Source organism: Entelurus aequoreus, linkage group LG11 (assembly GCF_033978785.1).
Source record: "Entelurus aequoreus isolate RoL-2023_Sb linkage group LG11, RoL_Eaeq_v1.1, whole genome shotgun sequence".
Lineage (NCBI taxonomy): Eukaryota > Metazoa > Chordata > Actinopteri > Syngnathiformes > Syngnathidae > Entelurus > Entelurus aequoreus.
In genome coordinates this window covers 59,733,041-59,755,521 of record NC_084741.1, presented here as the reverse complement: position 1 = coordinate 59,755,521, position 22,481 = coordinate 59,733,041, and the positions used below count along the sequence as shown (strand labels likewise).

The 22,481-nt window shown below is 37.9% G+C and overlaps 1 protein-coding gene across 1 annotated transcript; it reads right to left on the bottom strand.

The window, feature by feature from the left end:
* Positions 1-396: 396 nt before the first annotated feature.
* dcaf13 (ddb1 and cul4 associated factor 13) lies at positions 397-22,266 on the bottom strand. The gene is made up of 11 exons (XM_062064328.1): positions 22,057-22,266; positions 18,948-19,147; positions 17,133-17,240; positions 16,952-17,041; positions 16,690-16,845; positions 15,663-15,740; positions 15,499-15,581; positions 11,727-11,891; positions 10,804-10,939; positions 2,922-3,085; positions 397-2,396 (listed from the first exon to the last, which is right to left on the bottom strand). Exons 1-11 carry the CDS (start codon positions 22,124-22,126, stop codon positions 2,309-2,311), a joined length of 1,338 nt encoding a protein of 445 aa, XP_061920312.1. The 5' UTR covers positions 22,127-22,266; the 3' UTR covers positions 397-2,308.
* Between the last annotated feature and the right edge of the window lie 215 nt (positions 22,267-22,481).

Here is a 22,481-nt window from a genome sequence, read left to right as displayed (position 1 = left end):
AAAACCCTCACTCACAATGCCTCAAGAGCTGTGCTTGTCAATGAGGAGTATTGGGGTCAAGCTCGCAGTAAGGAAAGTAGCTATTGGCTGTCTCGAAGTTGCTACGTGATTGCCTCATTTGCATTATTGATTGCATTGGAAGCTGTGGAAGAGAGGAATAATGTTGTCGGGAGGGATAAAAATAGAGTTTAAAAAAAGGCTAAAGTACGGTGGTACCTCAACATAAAAGTGTTTTGAGATAATTGTTATGCTTTAAGTTGCAAACAAAAATGTTAGTTGTGTCACAGTGAACCCCTGGTCTTATTCGCTAGCATTAGCTTAAAACAAGAGATGGACATAACTTTACCAACCACGGAAGGAAGAAACAGAGTGTGAAGGACAGTGCTGAGAAGAAGTGGATGATATTTATTGAGAAAGGAATTGTCAAAAACACGACAGAGGGTCGGCAACTTGATGAAGCAATTCGAGCGCAGCACTTTTATATTTAAATGGCAGACAATTTTCAGTGAACATATCAAAGAGCTCCTGATGTTTGATGGACAGGCGGTGGAGGAGATATCGTAGAAGTCCACTCTCCGAGGTAAATGTTGTACATTATTATTACATTACCATACTTGATACTGTAGTTGTTTGTAGTAATTATATTGTTGTTTTTTTTACAATAATGTATTTCTTATCTACAATTTAATTTTTATTTTTAAAAGGCATGTTACATGTTAAAACTGTGCTGTTTCTGATGTAAATTCAAATGGGAGACGATTTGAGATACGAGGGTTTTGAGTTGAGAGCTGCGTCAAAGAACCAATTAAGCTCGTAAATTGAAATACTACTGTATTAGTAGAATTGACAATTAACTTTTTTCTATTCTTAGTTTTTTTTCTTTAAATTTAAAATCTATTTGACATAACAATGTTACACTTGAAGCTCAGTGGCCACTTGCCACAGAGCATTCTGTTAGAAGCCTTTCTATGGTGAGGTACTGTTGATCAGGTGTTAGGTGTTGTCTTTAAGAGTCATTAAGTCAGAATATTACCAGCATGATGTTTAAATTTATTTTTGAATTGCCAAATTTAGTTCAACTCGGAAATGTATTGATCAATTCATGGCTCACACACAAACTTATGTATCTTGCTCTTCAGCTCCTTGTCAGAGAACAAGGCTCCTTGTTAGAGAACAAGTCAGTTAGACATGTGCGTTCAAATGTTCAAAAGTCATATCAAATTCACCTGTAGGTTATCATGTATTCAATATCCCGAAATTTCACCCAATAAACAACCTTTTTGTGAGTAGTGGCATTTTAACATTTGCTTCCAAAATATGGTTACCGGTAATCAAATCGTATTCAATTGATGCTGTATTTAAAATGACATTGATACATTGAGTTAGTGCATGTGCCTCACAATACGAAGGTCCTGAGTAGTCCTGAGTTCAATCCCGAGCTCGGGATCTTTCTGTGTGGAGTTTGCATGTTCTCCCCGTGACTGCGTGGGTTCCCTCCGGGTACTCCGGCTTTCTCCCACCTCCAAAGACATGCACCTGGGGATAGGTTGATTGGCAATACTAAAATGGGCCCTAGTGTGAGAATGTGAGTGTAAATGGTGTGTTGGCCCTGTGATGAGGTGGCGACTTGTCCTGGGTGTACCCCGCCTTCCGCCCGATTGTAGCTGAGATAGGCTCCAGCGCCTCCAGCGCCCCCGCGACCCCGAAGGGAATAAGCGGTAGAAAATGGATGGATGGATGGATTGATACATTGACTAAACAAGAGCCATGATACCTGTACGCTGGCCTTAAGCTGGCTCAGGTAAGTGTTGAGAGGATTTAAAGGACTACATTAAGAAGATAGAGGATATAGCTTATAAAGACTCATAAGTAAATTAGTACCGTGTCCAACAACACGCAGCTGAAGGGTTTAAATCAAATACAGCTAAATTACAGATGGGGCCAATCACAAATTATCTTATTCAATTAAAGACTTATTCACTGAGATCTTAACAGCAGTAGACAGTTAAACATTTGTGAAACTATGTGGCATTTGGCATTTTCTTTATTTTTGCTAGGAGGTCTCTATCATACATATTCATCTTTGTAGGTTTGAAATAGCATCCATTTATTGATGTCATATTTCAACAGTACCCTGATAGGAAGATGTTCACTTTAAAAGGGACAGTTTATAAAATTACTTTTTTAAAGCAGAATATGAATATTTGACTTGTTCAACAACAAAAAAGTGTCCACTAAAGTGAATTGATAGTTGTCTGATCACACATTGTGTATGTGTGATGCACCTACACAGATTGCATATTTTGTTTCATTGGACCACAGCCACAACATGTTTCTCCTTCTCAGACAGCACAGGTACACTTCCTGGTTTGCTGTGCATCCGGACATTCCGCTCCCTAAAAGACAACAAAGAAAAAAGAATGAGTAAAAAAACAAACAAAAAGAACAAGCTGCTTGGGACCATTTTATGGATGAGTGATTGGTGATGGGAGTGAGCAAACAGGAAGGAGACTGATTGATCAAACACCTAACTCACCAGCGACACTAATGTGCCGTGATAATAACACATAAAACATACAAAGTAAATAATTCACAGTCAACATGCAGGTCTGACGTGTGATGATAGTGCTGGTTAAAAAAAGGGGTTGGTGGGTGTTGGGGCAAGTACACAGTGCTATGACTCAGTGGCAGCAGGTTGAAGTGGGACAATCAATCCAGCATCCAACAGTGAATGAGTATGTACTGCTTATTGAGAACATGTCATGGAAGGGGAGCACCATCAGGGTGATTTTCCATGATGCGAGTGGGACAACTAAAGGTCAGACGTAACCTGGCAGCAGCCCCAGGTCACAATTTGCACGTGAACGTGTGTCATTGTCGCAAATTATTACTATGAAATAGGACAGACAATGAAAACATACTTTTTGCGGCGAGCCTCCTTCATTATCCTCAGCTCCTTAGACTCGTGGAAGAGGGGCTTGGGGAGATGTCGGTGACGAGCGATACGTCTGATCTGCGGGAACTCCTTGTACTTCTCTGTCAGCTTTTGCCGGTAGTTGGTGGCCGCCTCCTCCCGGGGGGGCAGCTACAAGTCATTGGGGGGGGGGGGAGACTGGTGAGTTGGATTTGAGTACACAGTACAGCACAAAAACACAGACAAAAATGTACTAAAGTAAACAAAACACTTTTTTAAAATAAAGCTTTAAGCGAATCCTATTAAATTCAGAACTTGTTAGTATTGTTGTAAATCAGATGATGCATTACATTTTTGGTATTAAATGCTCCAAACAATTTTTTTTCAATAAACTTTGCTCAATAAAAGCAAAAACTACTAATACCTCTTATTTACCGTATTTTTCAGACTGTAAGGCCACTTAAAATCCTTAAATTTTCTCAAAAATGGACAGTGCGCCTTATAACCCGGTGCGCCTAATGTACGGCATCATGCTGGTTGTGCTTACTCACCTTGAAGCTATTATATTTGGTACATGGTGTAATGATAAGTGTGACCAGTAGATGTCAGTCACACATAAGAGATACGCCAGTAAACAACACCAAAACTTTAAATGTTCCAATGAGAATATAGAACATTACACATGGCTGTATGAAAAAAGACCTGAATAGACCCGCTCATCGGCAGTGCCCTTTTCAATCCGGTGCACTCTATGGTCCGAAAAATACGGTAAATAATTGGGTTTTGACCCTCAAAGCCTTCCTGTATCCAGAGACTGACTGTGAACCATAACAAAAATGAACCAAAAATTATTTTGTAATAATAAAAACAAGAAAAAAAAAATGGATCTAATCACTTTTGTATCGTTTTATACTAGTACTACACTAAGTACCGATGGTATCGGTATTTGGATTGATCACTTTTACTTTACATTGACTCTTTAGCGGTTAGCTTCTTGTGTCGTGCTGCTCAGTTTGTATGTGTATAGCAGGGGTCACCAACGCGGTGCCCGCGTGCACCAGGTCGCCCGTAAGGACCAGATGAGTCGCCCGCGGGCCTGTTCTAAAAAAATAAAAATAAAACTTTTTTTTTTTTTTTTTTAAATTAAATCTACATAGAAAAAACACAAGATACACTTTCAATCAGTGCATCAACCCAAACAACCTCCCCCATGCACACTCATCCACACCCACTCACACAAAAGGGGTTATTTCTTTCTGCTACCAAAATTCTGGTTACCACAACATAGACAACACATCTGCAAGGGACACAGTCCCTGAAGCACACATGATTGTATAGGCTGCTGGTCCACTAACATTTTTATTAATTACCATTTTTTATGTAATTATTTTTATATTGTTTTACTTTATTTTTTATCCAAGAAAATGTTTTTTATTTATTTATCTTAATTTATTTTATTTTTAAAAAAGGGCCTTATCTTCAACAGACCAGGTTGTCAATGAAATTAGATTTGTTTAAAGGGTTTTTTAAACCAGGCCCAGTCCAGATAATGTCCAAGTCGGACTCAGCAACACACACCTTCATTCATGTACACAGAAAAAAATTAGGGAACACAACAGATTGCATATAATTTACAAACAAAATTACATTTTCAAAATAAGCATTTATGTACAGTCCAGATTATGTCCAGGTCACTCAAATTAGGGAACACAACAACAGATATCATATAATCTATAAACATAATTATACTTTCAAAATAAGCCTTTGAGGACTTCTCATCTTTTTTTTTAATGTTTTTTGGCATCATTATCGTTTTCAACAATGTAACTTTCTAAAGTTAGAAAATACTGAATAAATGTTTTAAAGAAAGTAATACTAAGTGAATATCTGTTTTTGGCCTTAAAAATAAACATTTCACCGAGTACTATAATTAAATTGACTAAATCATGATTGTCAATGAACTCTCCTAAAATAACAGAAACCACATTAAGCTTCATAAACAAACCAATCCTTAAACACATTTTTTCAACTTCCACCCAAAACAAAGACACAATATGACAATACCAAAACAAATGCAGGGTGGATTCAGGCTCCTTACAACAAAATCGGCAATCATCTGACTCTGTCATATTCCATAATTTTAACATTTTCCCTGTGGGTAAGAAGTTATAAATAATTTTAATTTGAAAATAACGATTTTGCACATCGATAGTGGTTTTATAGATTAGTTTGAATATGGCATCCCATGGCAACGGGCAGTCAAAAAAGTCCTCCCATTTTCCATTTGTGTTGTATGAGGCAGCCTTCCAAGATTTCTTTATTAAATAAAAATTATATATTTTTCTATTTATTTTAGTTCCTTTTTGCCAACTAGAATTTCTTATTAGAGGTTTACAAACTAATAATTTAGTAGTTCCATAATTAATTATTTGTTTCCATCTTTTCCCAATTACTCCAGTTAGTTGATAAAATGAAAAGCTTGAGCAAGCATCACCATACATAGCTCTAAATTCATCATACTTCATAATTTTACCATTCTCATTGATAATATCATTGACAAAAATGATTCCTCTTTCAAACATATTTTTCCAAAAGAAAGGCTTTCCATCTATTACAATATTAGAGTTCATCCATATTAACTGCTGCAAAATATCGTCTCTTTTTTCTGGCACATAAAATTGAAAACACCACTATGAGTGGATTGTTTCCTTTATGTTTCCCAGCAGACTCTCTGGGAGGGGATCACTTGTAAAAAAGGATACAATTTCTTTTGATACAGTACATGTTTTTTGTCCAACAGGACATTTGTGTACCACTCAATGTTTAAATACATCTTTGGAACAATTGATGCTTTTAAAGACAGACACATAGCTTCAAGGTTGAGAAGTTTCAGGCCCCCATATTCATACTCTTTGTACAAAACCTTTCTTTTAATCTTTTCTGGTTTGCCGTTCCAGACAAAATCGAAGACCCTCCGCTCATAAATCTTAAAAAAGTTTTGTGATGGAGCTGGTAATGACAAAAACAAATAAATAAATTGAGGAATAATTAACGAGTTGGCAATAGACATTTTACCATACAAGGTTAGGGATTTCCCTTTCCATAATTGCATAATTTTGTCCAGCTTTCTTAGTCGATTATCATAATTTACTGAGCCTAGATCTTCCAGATTTTCTGGGACAACAACACCAAGTATGTTAACTGGTCCATCTGTCCACAAAACAGGCACTTTGCATTCCATTCGAAAGGACGTTCCCTTTAGATTTCCGATCCTTAACATTTTCCATTTATCATAATTAAGCTTAAGGCCAGATTGCTGTGAAAATATGTCCAAAAGATTAAGAAGGTTCCGCAAACAATGAGGAAAAATCTTATCTTTGTGAATCAGCCTTTTCTGACATGAACTTCATCAAGAACAAACACAGAACACGCCTCACTGATGCACATCTGCAAGACTCACTCAGAGTTGCAGTGTCAAGTTACACACCAGAGTACAACACACTAGTTAACAGCATGCAATGCCAGGCTTCCCACTAACTGACAAAGAAACAGATAACAGATTTGGTGTCCAGTTCAAAGTGTGACATGATTTAAAAATTTGAGAGTTTACTTTTGTATTTTACATGAGTTATTTGTACAAACATGGTGCAAAGTAATTCATGATTTGTTAAAAAATGTTAGTGGCTAGCTAGTTAAAATGGGATATTGTGATTTCACAAGACTGTCTTAGAAGTGATCATTTGAAAATGTTCAAATTGAAAAATGTGCACTTAGAGAAAATATAAAAATAAAGTGTTGCATATTGATATTTATCTGTTTCTACATATATTTATTGTGAGAAATCATTAAGATGATCAGTGTTTCCACAAAGATAAATATCATTAATTATTAATAATAACAGAGTTAAAGGTAAATTGAGCAAATTGGCTACTTCTGGCAATTTATTTAAGTGTGTATCTAACTGGTAGCCCTTCGCATTAATCAGTATCCAAGAAGTAGCCCTTGGTTTCAAAAAGGTTGGTGACCCCTGGTGTGGACAATGCTGAAGAAACAAATCCATGTCAGAAAACCAACAAATTTAGCTGAACTGCACCAATTTTGTCAAGAGGGGTGGTCAAAAATTAAATCAGAAACTTGCCAGAAGCTTGTGGATGGCTACCAAAAGCGCCTTATTGCAGTGCAACTTGCCAAGGGACATTGCTGTATGTATACTTTTGACCCAGCAGATTTGGTCACATTTTCAGTAGACCCATAATAAATTCATAAAAGAACCAAACATGTTTTTTGTGACCAACAAGTATGTGCTCCAATCACTCTATAACAAATAAATAAAAGTTGCAGAAATTATTGGAAACTCAAGACAGCCATGACATTATGTTCTTTACAAGTGTATGTAAACTTTTGACAATGACTGTGTATATATATTCCAATGACATGTGTGACTATGTACATGGAACACAGTCAGTAGTATGGACAGAGGATCGATATTTGGCTATGGTGCTTTTTACAGCTTCTACACAAGTCATCAAAAGACACTAATCTAGACTTGAACCGTCTCTTTGGAATCTGCGGTTGTGACAGTATAAAGAAAACATAGAACTTAGAGAAAATGACTCATATTACATTTGAGGAAAGAAATATAAAAGAAAATATGGCTGAAGTGGACAATTTATCTAGGAAAAAATAAGTATGGTACTTTGGTAAAGAAGCACCCTCATCAGAAGTAGCGTACTAAAAGGGAGGGAGAAAAAATTTACGTTCCCACGAGCACGCTTTTTAATTATTTTTTTTTAACAAAATACAATTTTATTTATTTCTGTTAAGTTTTTCACTATTTCAATTAAGATACCTTTACATTTTTATCAAATCTTTGCACAAATGTTTATTCTAAAAAGTCCAATAAAATTAAGACAAAACAAAAAAAGGAGTATGTTTGTTTTTGAATCAGTAGCGCTAGGACAGACCAGGGAAGCTGTTCTTGAGCAGAATTTTTCAAAATATCAAAAGGTCACACACCCTGAAGGATATACAACTTTGAATTCAACCATAACTACAGTATGTCTCTACAATTGCACAAATCTATCAAGTTCAAATCAGAAAACTTAACAAGATATTCAGCAAAAGGATGAACCCCCACATGTGTTTTGCTTTTTTCTTTGGCTTTTTGGAAAGTTTCATTCCCAAAGAAAGACGGGCCTCAACCTGGGGTATTGCGAGAAGAATGTGAGATGATAAAGATGAGATGATAAAGATGATAAATACACATGAGAGGTTAGGGGAAGATGAATGTTGTGACATGTGTCATGGTGAACATGTGTATTTTCCTTTGCCTGGAAGTCGCGAACAGTAATATTGCAATGTTTTTGTCTATGTCTGTTCACGGTAAACATTGACAAATACTAAGGCTGCCATTTGTCACCAGTTATATTCACCATTTTTATGGGCAGGATTTTGAGGGGCAGCCAAGGCATTAAAGGTGTCTAGATTGGAGGGCCTTAGGATCTCAACTCTGCTATTTAGCAGCTGATGCGGTCCAGAGTGTCCTGTTTCTGGAATGAGAATTAGCAACTACAAATCTGAGATTATGGTTCTCAGGAGGTTAAGAGTGGCTGTAGTGTAAAATCCACAAGCCTCTGTAGTAATGCCATCCCTGTACCGGCCAGTTCTGATAAAAAGAGAGCTGAGTGGCGAGGCCTCCATGGTGAGGCTTTCCAAGAAGACCCAAATGCATGCTGGGAGGACTATGTCTTACAATTTTTGTTAAAATGTTTGTGTAGTTAGCGGTTTAAGGATATTGACAGTTTCACCCCAGGGCACATTATTTTGATTTCCTATGGAGAAAATTGCTCTGAATTACAAACAGATGTGCAACAGTTTCTTGTCACCAAATTCAACTATTTTTAACTATTTAGTGGCTTTATCTTCTTCATTGCGGCGTACAAATTCACAAGTTTTTCCAAAGAGAAGCTAAGACAGGGGTGACAAAGGGGTGGATGACATTGATTACTCATCAGACTGATCGTATATGTACATGTAGGATGTTTATTGCTCCGTTTGAAATGAAATAGAAACAGGCACTTACTGATAAATTGATGAATGATGAAAATGACCAAATTTCCCAATATGCCAAAATGATGGAAAAGACTAACGACGTAGAAGACGGTAAATGACGTAAAAGACTATTAACAAAAAGTTTTTCCCCCAAGCTCACCCCTCATTATCCATGCCCCCGCACTGCAGGTGTATGTATGCGCTTACTAAAATGAAAACAACACACCCACAGTGCAGTGCTCAGGTGGTCAATCACATACATGAACAACTTAGAATAGCACGTGTGGCTCCTACATTCTTCAATAGTTTGTTGAAAGGAATTCTTAAAATGTATTAGTTTAAGAGCAAACTTGCATCGCATAGAATATTGAACGTTAAATGAAAAGTTTCCAAAGAAAAAAAGTGAAATGCTGCAACTATAAGACAAGTCTGTGATGCAGCATTTCACTATTTCTTGATAATGAAAGATACTTTCAGTCCAACTTGATTGTTAATGTTTCATTATGTAGCAAGCGGCCGTTTTAAGTGATTGGCCAATTTAAACTGCTGATAGGAGCAGGCCCCGTCTGATCTCTTTAAGTGCAATGCTTGCAAATAAATCTTTTCTTCCACAGCGACAGTAAAACAAGTGCCAAGTGAGCCCATTTTGCAATCGGAAGCAGCATTAGGAGAATAAGCAGAACTGACTCTGATTCGGAATGAAAGATGGCTGTTTGAAATGAGGGCAGCACACCATTGATCTTTATTATTTAGCCATAACTGATATTTGGAGCACTAGAACATAGCTCAGCTTCTTGAAGGGGTTTAATTTAATAGTTGAGCACAGAATTAAACTCGGGGTCCTACTTTCTTTCTGCCTGTGTAAAAGTGTTACAAAAAATATGAGGTCTTGGAAGAGTTCCTACTACTCCAGCTGGTACATTTTACTTAAGTGAGGGATCCTGCTCTAAATCAGGATATTTGGCAAATCCTAACAATGTCACCCACTGCCAAGGTGGGTGTTCTGGCAAAAGCAACAATCTGATGAGTCAGGTAATAAATTTGAGGAGGATGACATATGTCTGACATTTGACAAAGATTAAGCTGTTGACTATTTAGTGTAAAAGTGTTTAGTGTACTTTCTTAGGCAGATGTCCCAACCTTCACTTTTTCTATATTTAAAACACATCGTTCCTACAAAACATGTAATGGTGGTTCTTTGGTCAAAATTTTGCACAGATTTTGTTTTACAGACCATCTTCCTACCGCTTTCTGACCATCTCTTCAGGATGCGCCGTTTTGTGGGTGATTTTATGAACATGATTCACCTCCACTCTGTCTCCACTCCATCCACCATGTTGTAGTTCTTAGAGCTTCCCTATCGAGTCTACTTACAAATATAAGTTTTAAATATGCGCTACTTTGTATTAGAAATGGCAGCAGCGGCGGATGCATGTGCATGTATGAGACAGTCTCTCCCACAACGAGAGGATAGTGAAAAAGAAGGAACTTATTGACTACAACATCAGACTCACGCAAATCTCTTTGGGTAAAACTTGACCATACGTAGCGATATCCGCTGAAATAACTAGCGACAAATACAGTACATCACTAGCTACTCAAATTCCAAATTGCTCATGTTAAAGTATGAAAGACAGCAAGATTGGTTTACAAATATTTCGCCATGCCGGTTTTGATTTAACATTTTTGGGACTTAGGGGGAGCCTAATACACAAAAACAGGTGCCAACTGGTAAGACAAAGTTGGTTTTGCATAATGGGACCCCTCTAAGTAAAAACGTTGTATCGGTGGTGTTGCCGTTGTCAAAGTGGAAAAGATTAATTTAAGGTTGTACTTACCACTCCCAATTTCTCAGATGCATTTGCTTTCCACAGTCGGATATTCATTTCATCCGACCCGCTCAAAATGTAGCGGTTATCTGCTGACCACTTTATGCAGATGACGTGCTGCATACGTTTGGTGTGGTACACCTCCCTGATTGCAAAAGGAAAGTTAAAAGTGCCTTTAGTAGATGTTAAAAAGAGGGGTACAGCAATGTTTAAACGCAATCTAAATAACTACGAGGCAGAATTTTTTTTTCCAATCAATTAATTAACTGTACACATTGACTTGGCCCTGGTAGTACTTGCTTTTTTAGGGCTTGCCTTGTATTTTGTAATTTATTTCACTGCGTGATATTTTAGTATATTGCTTGTTTGTATGGTTTATTAAGAATTTTTTCAAAAGCCCAGCTAGGGACAAGAGTTGGAAATTGGTATTCGCTATCAACTCTCAGTACAGAACGACAGCATTCATTATTTTGGAACTATGTTGAACTGTATCGTACATATTCAATTACAATTCTATTCTAATGTGCTTGTTCATAATGTGTCTCTGGATGACTATGGAAAAAACAAACATTTAAATGATGGCTCTTTAATGAATCTATGAATCTTCAATGATCAATTACTATCTATGAATGTTCCATACCTTATCATGTTTTACAGTGTTCCCTTAATTCTCGCGGGGGTTACGTTCCTTACTCCCAGCATGGTAGATACATTTTCCCAAAGTAGAGACGCTATTTATTTTATGATTTATTAATATTACATGCATTTAAAGCCCTCCACATTCCACACAGTCTTACAAAAACTTCCTAAGCTAATAAAACACTTTAAAATCTGCGACGCAAAGAGATCGCAGTAAGTGAACCGCTAAGCGGCGACAGAACGCTGTACCTTTAAATGCCATTTCTGACAAGTTCATGCAGGATGGTACTGACCTACTATGTCCTCTGTCCTTGGGGAAGATGCGGATGCTCTTGTCAAAACTGGCAGACACAAACTCTCTGCCAGTGGGGGAATAGTCGACATCTAGCACTGCAGACACGTGGTCCAAGTGCACTGTGGTCGGCTGGTGTAAGAATCTCATGTCATATGTGTAAAGACTGGGGAGACAGACACAACAGGGCTGAGTCGCTGACATTCGTTTTAACCAATCTAAAATGTAAACATTTTTTAATTCCAATAAAAAGGGTTTATCAATGTACAGTTCAGAATTTTGCATACACTCATCGTACATCATCTTCCCTCCATTTGTTCAAAAGCTACAGCTGATTCTAAATTTAAAAAATAATAGACAAACTCGGTATCTGTCTTGGGAAGCATGAAGTTATCTTGCATCCCATGTTCATGAGCAACACAGAAAATTCTCACTTATACCTTAATAACCTTCTCTGTTTTTGAATCAGAATTGTAGAGCTTCACACCTTTGGCCTGCTGGCCGATCAAAAGTTGTTACAAGAAACAGCAAGTTTGTGTGCGCTGCAGGAGATGCAGTCAGTGCGCTAATAACAGACACCTCTTGTGTTGTATTACCGTACAGGTAGGGATGTAAACGCTAAACGGTTATACTGATAACCGTGGTAAAACTCCAGACGGTTAGTATTACAGACTGACTGGCACCAGCTCGCTGCTTTAAATGTTAACATGAAAACAAGATAAATGAACGTGTTTCCCCATGAAGAAACGACATACCCCAAACTAAACCTATACGAACACATCAAAGTTTGAGCAACTAAGTTACTCAATTGTATACATTGAACCGACAAGCTGTATGTGCCGCTGAACACAGTAGAACGACAACGGCCACCCAAAATAATAAATAATAATTGCATGCTTTTATTTGTTACACACTTTTAATTTAAATAAATTTTAAAAAGCTACAGTACAACCCAATATTTAAAACCAAAAAAGCTTAGCAATTGAAACATAAAATTAAAAAAACAAACATATTTATTTTAGGTATAAAAAAAATAACTTTGTCAAAGAATTTCAGTGTGTGTACGTACTTTTTGAGTACATTCAACAATACCGCAATAATAATAACAATGATATGAAATGTTCATATTTTACATTTCTATGTACAGTATTACTGTACAGTATCTGCAAAAAGTTTTGATGGTGACAGTGTAAAATGGCTGAAAGTGACACAGATGAGACCAGCCAACTTAGTTCAAAACGGGTAGCCTTATGACCATGAGGCTACAACACAAAGCCAAAGACAATGTAAGCAAATATGAATGTTGCACACAAACTAAAAATATTTTTAAAAGCAGATTATTGTATATCGTTATGTGTGGCACCTTGAGTTAGTAATATATTGTTTGACAAGTCTAAAAATAACATGACTTTCTTTACTCATTATTTTAGCAGTTTTAAACATGTAAATAAATAAAATCTAAAAATTGCAATAAGAATCGCTATCATAATTTCTGGCAGAAAAATCTGAAGTTTTTTTCTCATAATCGTGCAGCCCTTCCATAGTATTTAAAATTATTTTCCATGAAAGAAATACAAGTTTTTTCATTTTCTTATTTTGAAGGAAAATTTCTTTTTTCCCCCAAAAACATTTTCATTCTAGCTCAGGGGTCGGCAACCCGCGGCTCCAGAGCCGCATGCGGCTCTTTGACCACTCTGATGCGGCTCAGCTGCATACTTGCCGACCCCCCCGATTTTCCCAGGAGACTTATGGATCTCAGTGCCTCTCCTAGATAACTCCCAGGGCTAATATAATCCTATTTTCACTCTACTTACTAAATTAAGGGCGTGCCCTAATTGCACTGCAGTAATTGTCCTCTATAGCATTTACAAACAGCGTGCCAGCCCGGCCACATGTTGTATGTAACTTTTACTTGCACACGTAGGAGACAGCAAAGCATACTTAGTCATCAGCCACACAGCTTACACTGACGGTAGCCGTACCGTATAAAACAACTTTAACACTGTTACGTTACAAATATGCGCCACACTGTGAACCCACACCAAAAAAGAATGAAAAACACATTTCTGGAGGACATCCCACCGTAACACAACATAAACGGAAGAGTTAGTGCTGCATGGGATTCTGGGTATTTATTGTGTTGTGTTTATGTTGTGTTACAGTGCAGATGTTCTCCAGAAATGTGTTTGTCATTCTTTTTTGGTGTGGGTTCATAGTGTGGCGCATATTTGTAACGTAACAGTGTTAAAGTTGTTTTATACGGTACGGCTACCGTCAGTGTAAGCTGTGTGGCTGCTGAGCTAGTACGCCTTGCTGTCACTCACGTGAGCAAGCTGAAGCTGCATTCTACATGTGGCCGAGCAGGTACACTGTTTGGGTAGGCTGTAGAGGGCACCAAAAGCAGTGCCATCACTCCCTGATATTCGGGAGTCTCCCGGAAATAATGAGAGGGTTGGCAAGTATGACGCTATCAAGCGCCATTGATTCAAATCTCGCGGGCCGCACTGACATCAAATTTCCATATTAAAGTGCGTGCTGGTGCGTGTGTCTGAGACCCCTGGTTAACATAGCACAAAGCAATTAAAGCTTTATATGCGGTGTTTTTCATTTTAAATTAAAAAATTTTTTTGTGGCTCCCATTATTTTCTTCAATTTGTGAAACTTGCCAAAATGGCTCTTTGAGTGGTAAAGGTTGCCAACCCCTATTATAGCTAAATCACATTGTTTCAATAAATAGCCCTTAATTGTTCATTCTGTGCATGTTCTTTTTTAGTTATTTGCTTCAAAACTATACAAATATTTAGAAAATAAACTGAGATGAACTTGAGAGTGGAATATCATTGCATTAACTTCAGTCAAAGTAGAAAGTTCAATTAAAGGGGCTGTTTGCAACATTTACACAGATGCCTAGAGGGTGCCAACTTTCCAATGTATTTTACACATTATCCCGCTCTCTCACGGCTTCTCGTACGTAATGACGCAATATGGATAGCTAGCGTTAGCTGTCCATCCATCTATCCATTTTTTACCGCTTGTCCCTTTCGAGATTGCAGGGGGGCTGAAGCCTATCCCAGCTGCACTCGGGTATATTCTATCATAACAAAAACGTGACTACAAATTGTTTGTTGCGTCTCTTGGACTGCTTTTGTATTTGTACACACGCTCCCTGCACGTACATGTTGACGAGACAGAGTGAGTGACAGCTGTAAACAACAATCATTTTAGGCTGGTAACATTTTTCATTACATAAACGTTTTAATTATTAAAAATATATAGAATTGTCAAACAAATGTGTTCTATTAAACTACTAATGGTAACATAAGCCAGCCGGTGGTATTCTTGTTATATTTTTTGCTTTGAAAAATGTTGCTGTGAGGATGTTCCAATCAGCACCTTTATTCGTGGTTTTGATGTTTGCCAAAATTGCCCAGCCCTACACCTGACACACATCATAACTGTAAAGAAGGTTAAAATTAAGTTTCTGGAATGGCTTTTCAAAAACCCAACCTCATGTATAATTTTGGCCCTATGTAAATTAGAGAAAATTCCTAAATAAATTGGAACTTGTACACCAGATTCTTCTTTAAAACAAATCAATTGAAGATGAATATTGGACATTGAATATATAATCCATTCCAAGGATAAATTAAATCACTAAGTGCCCAAAATTGATATGACAATTATTTGCATAATGAGTGTAAACTTCTGATTAGAATAGAACTGACATTTTTTTCTACACGGACATGGGAGGCATTAGTAAACATTTCACTCACTTATAGTCTTCATTACAACAAGTGAAGTTATATGCCTCCATTGGGTTCCAGCATAATGTGTTGCTCCTCATTGTCATGATGACCTAGAGATGATAAACATGTATAAATATCCTAATATAGGACAACAAAGATAAAAAACTTCAGAAATAAAATTATGTGCGTACCTTTTTAAGGGGTGCTGCTTCTCTCATGTCATAGAGCACAATGCTTCTGTCTGAAGAACAACTTGCAAGAAGATGAGTCTGAAAAAAAAAATCATGTCAAAGTCATTACAGTCATACAATTGTAACACTAACATAATTTTAAACGCTAAATTGTGGTTGTTTCGTAATATTCCCACCTGTGTACCAGTCAACCAAACCAACTTGGACAGTTGTGTCACTTGAACAATGCTAACCAAATAAAATCGTCCTTACCAAAAATGTAATTGTTTGTCAGTACGATCTGGCAATTGAAGTGAGGTCATACTTGATAACTTTATAATGTATTTACATAACATTCACCCTAAAACACTTCAATATTTGCAGTTTTTAAACATTTTAGAGAATTATGCTGAGCTTTATACAGTATATTGTGTTATAGGTACTGTGCTACACTGTTTCTACACATTGTCTATACGAAGAAGAGATTGTATTACAGTAAAATACCTGGTCTAACCAATCGGGTTCATGTACTTTTTTAATACGATTATGACTGGATGACACCATTGTGTGGGACTTCAGACTACATATTTATGCTGAGGTACTATTTTCGAGAACCCAGCTGTTTGCCAACTGAGTTAATACACATGATGTATGCCATACATAATTTATGTTTCTGCACAGGCTTTGGTTCGATGATAAAAAAAATACCAGTATGAACACTAAATTGTTTTTCTTTAACTTTTGGTCACGACCAGAGTACTGAACCAGAACCACATGTGTAAGCAAAGCCATAAAGATTGGGGAAGTTAGCAAACAGCAACGGACGTGATCAATAACACATCAGTCTTAAAATAACTGTCAAACAAATAAAACATGTGCTTTTTTTCATTGTACAGTTGCTATTTCAAATTTTGTTCCCCAACCAAAAAGGGCCATGAAAATAGTATATATTTGGGATTGTCTTATATTTCGATCAAACTGGTATTGTTAGATCCCCAAGGACAGAATCCTAAATCCAATCTACACACATATTGTGTCAGCGACTCACCTCCACAGGGTTGAAACGGACAGCGCTGAAGCTGTCTACTCCCCAGGTGAAAGAACGGATGGGGCTGCTTCTTTGCTCATCCCAGATGTCCACCTGCTGGCCACAGGTTGCAAATACACCTTCCTCCCGGTGATGGTCAATCCCAGTAAAGACTGTCTGTAATAGACAGGCACTTATTTTCACCATAGTGAGAACATAATTTTATTAACCTTACACTTAGTACCTGGTCTAGTACGATATAACAGGTTACTACTTAACATACCTTGCCCAATATTGTGTTAATTGGCTCCTCTGCTTCGCCATAACCCGGGGTGTCCATTTTCCATTGTTTGACTGTTTTGTCATCACCGACCTATTACAAAAACAATATACGTCAGGCCTGAAATCCACAAATCATAAAAACATGAAACATTCATCGTAAGTATGATGACGGCACCAGTCACCGTGAAGAAGGAAGTCCCACAGAAGCGTACAACAATTCCCCGGACAAAACCTTCATGGGCTTGGAGTGTGCGTATGCATTCACGTTTGGCAAGGTTCCACACTTTAACCTGAGGACGACAAAATAACCTTTATCGTCTATTTGTCACATGTTCGAAGATTTACCACACAACAAACAGGATCATAGGGCTGGGCGATATATCGAGTTTGTACGATATATCGATATATTTTTAAACAAGATATGAATGAAGAAAATATCGTAATATCGATATAATTTATTTCACGTTAAAATGACCAAACGCCGCTTATTTGTTGTGTTCCTTGTTCTCCCCCACTCCATTCCACGAGCTACTAAACCCCTTCCCTTCCTCCTTCCAAGACGTGCTTGCATGTATAAGAACACCCATGATGAGTTGGTTGTTTACTATGATGAGTCACGATTGGTTGGGATTAAGCCAATCAGAGGCAACATAGGGCGGGTCAAAAGTTGGTATGGTATGGTATGGAACCACGAAGCGAAATCACAACAGACATCGCAAATGACGACGAGAGTTGTAGAAGAGAAGAGGGAATTTTCAAGCGGGCGATTTATATATATAGGGGACGGTGTGGCGAAGTTGGGAGAGTGGCCGTGCCAGCAATCTGAGGGTTGCTGGTTCAATCCCCACCTTCTACCATCCTAGTCATGTCCGTTGTGTCCTTGAGTAAGACACTTCACCCTTGCTCCTGATGGGCCTGGTTAGCGCTGTGCATGGCAGCTCCCACCATCAGTGTGTGAATGTGTGTGTGAATGGGTGAATGTGGAAAATAGTGTCAAAGCGCTTTGAGTTCCTTAAAAAAAGGTAGAAAAGCGCCATACAAGTATGACCCATTTACCATTAAAAAAACTAGTGGAAGATGGCAGAGGGATTCTCTTCCTTAGATTTTTCTTTTAGCGATGTAGACGACATCCAGGAAACCCACAATGCGTCTACTTAGCCACATTTGGGCAAATGCATGCGTCTGGATAAAACAATGGCTAACATTTGAGTTGTTTACCATGTAACCCGAATTAAAACTGCTCTCGACATGGAAGACGTGGAATACACATTTAAAAACACACATGATTGTGGACATGTGATGACTTTTGCTACAGTACAGCCTATCCAAACGCTACATTTGATTTTCATTGGTGTTTTACAACAAGACAGTAGCTGACATTTTGTTCATTATTTTTACTCTTTATATTTTGACATTGAATAGTTGAATCATTTTGAAACAACAAGTTCATAGTCGCACAATTAAGTCAGGTCACTTACTTGGCGCTGACCACAGACGTGTGGTCTAGTAGGACCACAGAACCGTACGTGTGTGACAGTCCATTACATCGTCGACTGGGAATTAAAAAGTGCCTGCCTGCAAATGTATTTTTTATCTGACTTTGATACATTTTGTATTATTTGCACAGCTGTGTTATGTATTTTATGTAGAAAGAATATGTTTCTATTTTATTTATACATTCTTTGTTTTTCTATTTTATTTATGTTATGTAATTCTGTGCTACTTAAACAGTTTATTTTCTGAGCTGTTAATACCCATCTTTACTAATTGGGCTAATAAAAGTGCCCCTGACTGTTTACAGTACAGTTGTCATTCACTTCAATTTCAAAAATGAATATCTTTATATGTATATTTTCACCTGGAAAATATATCGAGATATATATCGAATATCGAGTTTAAGTAAAAATATATCGAGATTTACTTTATTGTCCATATCGTCCAGCCCTACTGGATCATATTAAAAAAAATATACATATATATATATAGTAAGACGTTACCTCCCCATCGCACGAGCCAGATAGCAGCATGGAAAGGCTGCTGGTGTGCTTGGCCATGCAGTTCACCCCATCTCTGTGTCCATCCAATGATGCCAGAAAAGGTTTCGCAAACACCCTATCCAGCTTGGTGGCATTAAGGGCCCGGGTGTATTCTCTGCACACCTCAAATGGGTGAAGTGTAGGGTCATAGTTTCTGGGGACTTGATACAAAATACATTGATCAAACATTTACAAATAGTATATTATCGCTAATTGCATGGACAATATTACATATATCTTAGCAAAAAACATCCATAAGTAGAGATGTCCGATAATATCGGACTGCCGATATTATCGGCCGATAAATGCTTCAAAATATAATATCGGAAATTATCGTTATCGGTTTCAAAAAGTAAAATTTATGACTTTTTAAAACGCCGCTGTACGGAGTGGTACACGGACGTAGGTAGAAGTACAGAGCAGTTGCGTCCCCCAGTCATACTTGCCAACCTTCCCGATTTTCCCGGTAGACTGCCGTATTTCAGTGCCCCTCCCGAAAATCTCCAGGGGCAACCATTCTCCCGAATTTCCCCCGATTTCCACCCAGACAACAATATTGGGGGCGTACCTTAAAGGCACTGCCTTTGTGTGCCGACCCAATCACATAATATCTACGGCTTTTCACACACACAAGTGAACGCAAGGCATACTTGGTCAACAGCCACACAGGTCACACTGAGGGTGCCTGTATAAACAACTTTAACACTGTTACAAATGTGCGCCACACTGTGAACCCACACCAAACAAGAACAACAAACACATTTCGGGAGAACATCCGCACCGTAACACAACATAAACACAACAGAACAAATACCCAGAACCCCTTGCAGCACTAACTCTTCCGGGACGCTACAATATACACCCCCCGCTACCTCCTACCCCTCCAACTCAACTCCGCCCACCTCAACCTCCTCATGCTCTCTCAGTGAGAGCATGTCCCAAATTCCAAGCTGCTGTTTTGAGGCATGTTAAAAAAAATAATGCACTTGGTGCCTTCAATAATAAATATGGCAGTGCCATGTTGGCATTTTTTTTCCATAACTTGAGTTGATTTATTTTGGAAAACCTTGTTACATTGTTTAATGCATCCAGCGGGGCATCACAACAAAATTAGGCATAATAATGTGTCAATTCCACGACTGTATATATCGGTACCGGTTGATATCGGAATCGGTAATTAAAGGCCTACTGAAACCCACTACTACCGACCATGCAGTCTGATAGTTTATATATCAATGATGAAATCTTAACATTGCAACACATGCCAATACGGTCGGGTTAACTTATAAAGTGCAATTTTAAATTTCCCGGGAAATATCCGGCTGAAAACGTCTCGGTATGATGACGTTTGCGCGTGATGTCACGGAGTGTGCGTAAGTATTGGTACACCATTGTGTCCCAATACAAACAGCTCTGTTTTCATCGCAAAATTCCACAGTAGTCTGGACATCTGTGTTGGTGAATCTTTTGCAATTTGTTTAATGGACAATGAAGACAGCAAAGAAGAAAGCTGTAGGTGGGATCGTTGTATTAGCGGCTGGCTGTAGCAACACAACCAGGAGGACTTTGAGTTGGATAGCAGACGCGCTACCGTGAGTACAGCTTTGGCTTCCAAATATTTGATCGCTTGCCCGTCCGTGCGTGCCGCTATGTGCATGACACGTCCGTAACTTTGGGGAAATATATAAGCTGTATGAACTTTGCGGAAGTGAACGGTACTTTGGGCTGTGGGATTGAGAGTGTTGTGCGGGTGTTTGAGTTGTATTGGTGGGTTATATGGACGGGAGGGGGGAGGTGTTTGTTATGCGCGATTAATTTGTGGCATATTAAATATAAGCCTGGTTTTGTTGTGGCTAATAGAGTATATATATGTCTTGTGTTTATTTACTGTTTTAGTCATTCCCAGCTGAATATCAGGTCCCACCCGCCTCTCACAGCATCTTCCCTATCTGAATCGCTTCCACTTCCCTCTAATCCTTCACTTTCACTTTCCTCATCCACAAATCTTTCATCCTCGCTCAAATTAATGGGGTAATCGTCGCTTTCTCGGTCCGAATCGCTCACGCTGCTGGCGTCCATGATTGAAAACAATGTGCAGATGTGAGGAGCTCTTCAACCTGTGATGTCACGCTACTTCCGGTACAGGCAAGGCTTTTTTTAATCAGCGACCAAAAGTTGCGACCTTTATCGTCGATGTTCTCTACTAAATCCTTTCAGCAAAAATATGGCAATATCGCGAAATGATCAAGTATGACACATAGAATGGATCTGCTATCCCCGTTTAAATAAGAAAATTTAATTTCAGTAGGCCTTTAAGAGTTGGACAATATCGGAATATCGGCAAAAAAGCCATTATCGGACATCTCTATTCATAAGGATTGTATTTCAGGTCTAACCATATACAAAACATGTTCTTTACATTGCATATCTGTTGACGCACATGCTTTTTAAAGTGTTTTAAATAGACAATGCAAACAGTATGACTAGATATGTGTGGTGCAACCTTTGGAACACGGTTACTCATCTGCAAAAACGCATGTGCAAAAAGCAACATGTACTATAGCTCTTGTATGGAAAGATACTTAGACTAGACTTAGACTTCCTTTAAATTGTCATTCAAATTTGAACTTTACGGCACAGATAAGAACGAAATTTCGTTACATAAGCTCATGGTAGTGCAGGATAAAAAAGCAATAAGGTGCATATATAAATTAAAAAATATATATAAATATATATATATATATATAATATAAAAATATATATATAAATAAATAAATAGATTACTGTACAGATAAATATATTGCAGTTTTTCACATGCGTCCACGTTTATGGATGTATGTTATATTTATGGTGGTGTTAGTTGTGAGGTTACACATTTAGCATTAAAATATGTTCTTTGCAGCGTATGCGTTATGATAACTATATGTCTCTTGGCTATTCGGCCAACTTTTCAACTCTAACTTGCATTACTTTGGGTAAAGACATTAATATGGCACATGTGCTAATAAACTCAGTGTTGTTAGCATAACTAACTAAACTGGCAAGGCTAGCCAGGCTAAACGATACTTACCACGCTGAATATCGAGTTTGGTTTCCCGGACGTAGTCGTCCGGATTCCTCGAGAGAACTTTTACTTTCATAATAAATCGGATAACCTTCTAGTTCAAATTAAACTGAGTTTAGTTTGAAAATGAAGATTGTAAACAGCCACTGGTCGGCAGCCCATGTGTGCTGACATCCGGGTAACGAAACCGCGGTGCACTGTGGGACATCAAACTGTGTTGATTACGTCATACAGGGGGCGCGCCAATAAGTATACAGTACAGCTATACACTACTGTACGTGTCAGTTAAATTAATACCATAGTTCTATTTTTTATTTGTAAAATAACATTTATTCGTAGCCCATTTTCAAACGATCATTGCAGTGTTTTATGTGTTACATTTATCAATGAATATCCACAGCTAAGGAACCTTTATTTCATTACAAATAATT

Bases quoted from the DNA above. Each gene is read 5' to 3' on its own strand.
- dcaf13 (XM_062064328.1), bottom strand. From the start codon at position 22,126: ATGAAAGTAAAAGTTCTCTCGAGGAATCCGGACGACTACGTCCGGGAA. The intron at 17,042-17,132 runs GTGACTGGTGCC...TTTTTGTAATAG, and splicing joins GTGGGACTTCCTTCTTCACG to GTCGGTGATGACAAAACAGT. The intron at 16,846-16,951 runs GTATGTTAAGTA...TGTCTATTACAG, and splicing joins TTAACACAATATTGGGCAAG to ACAGTCTTTACTGGGATTGA.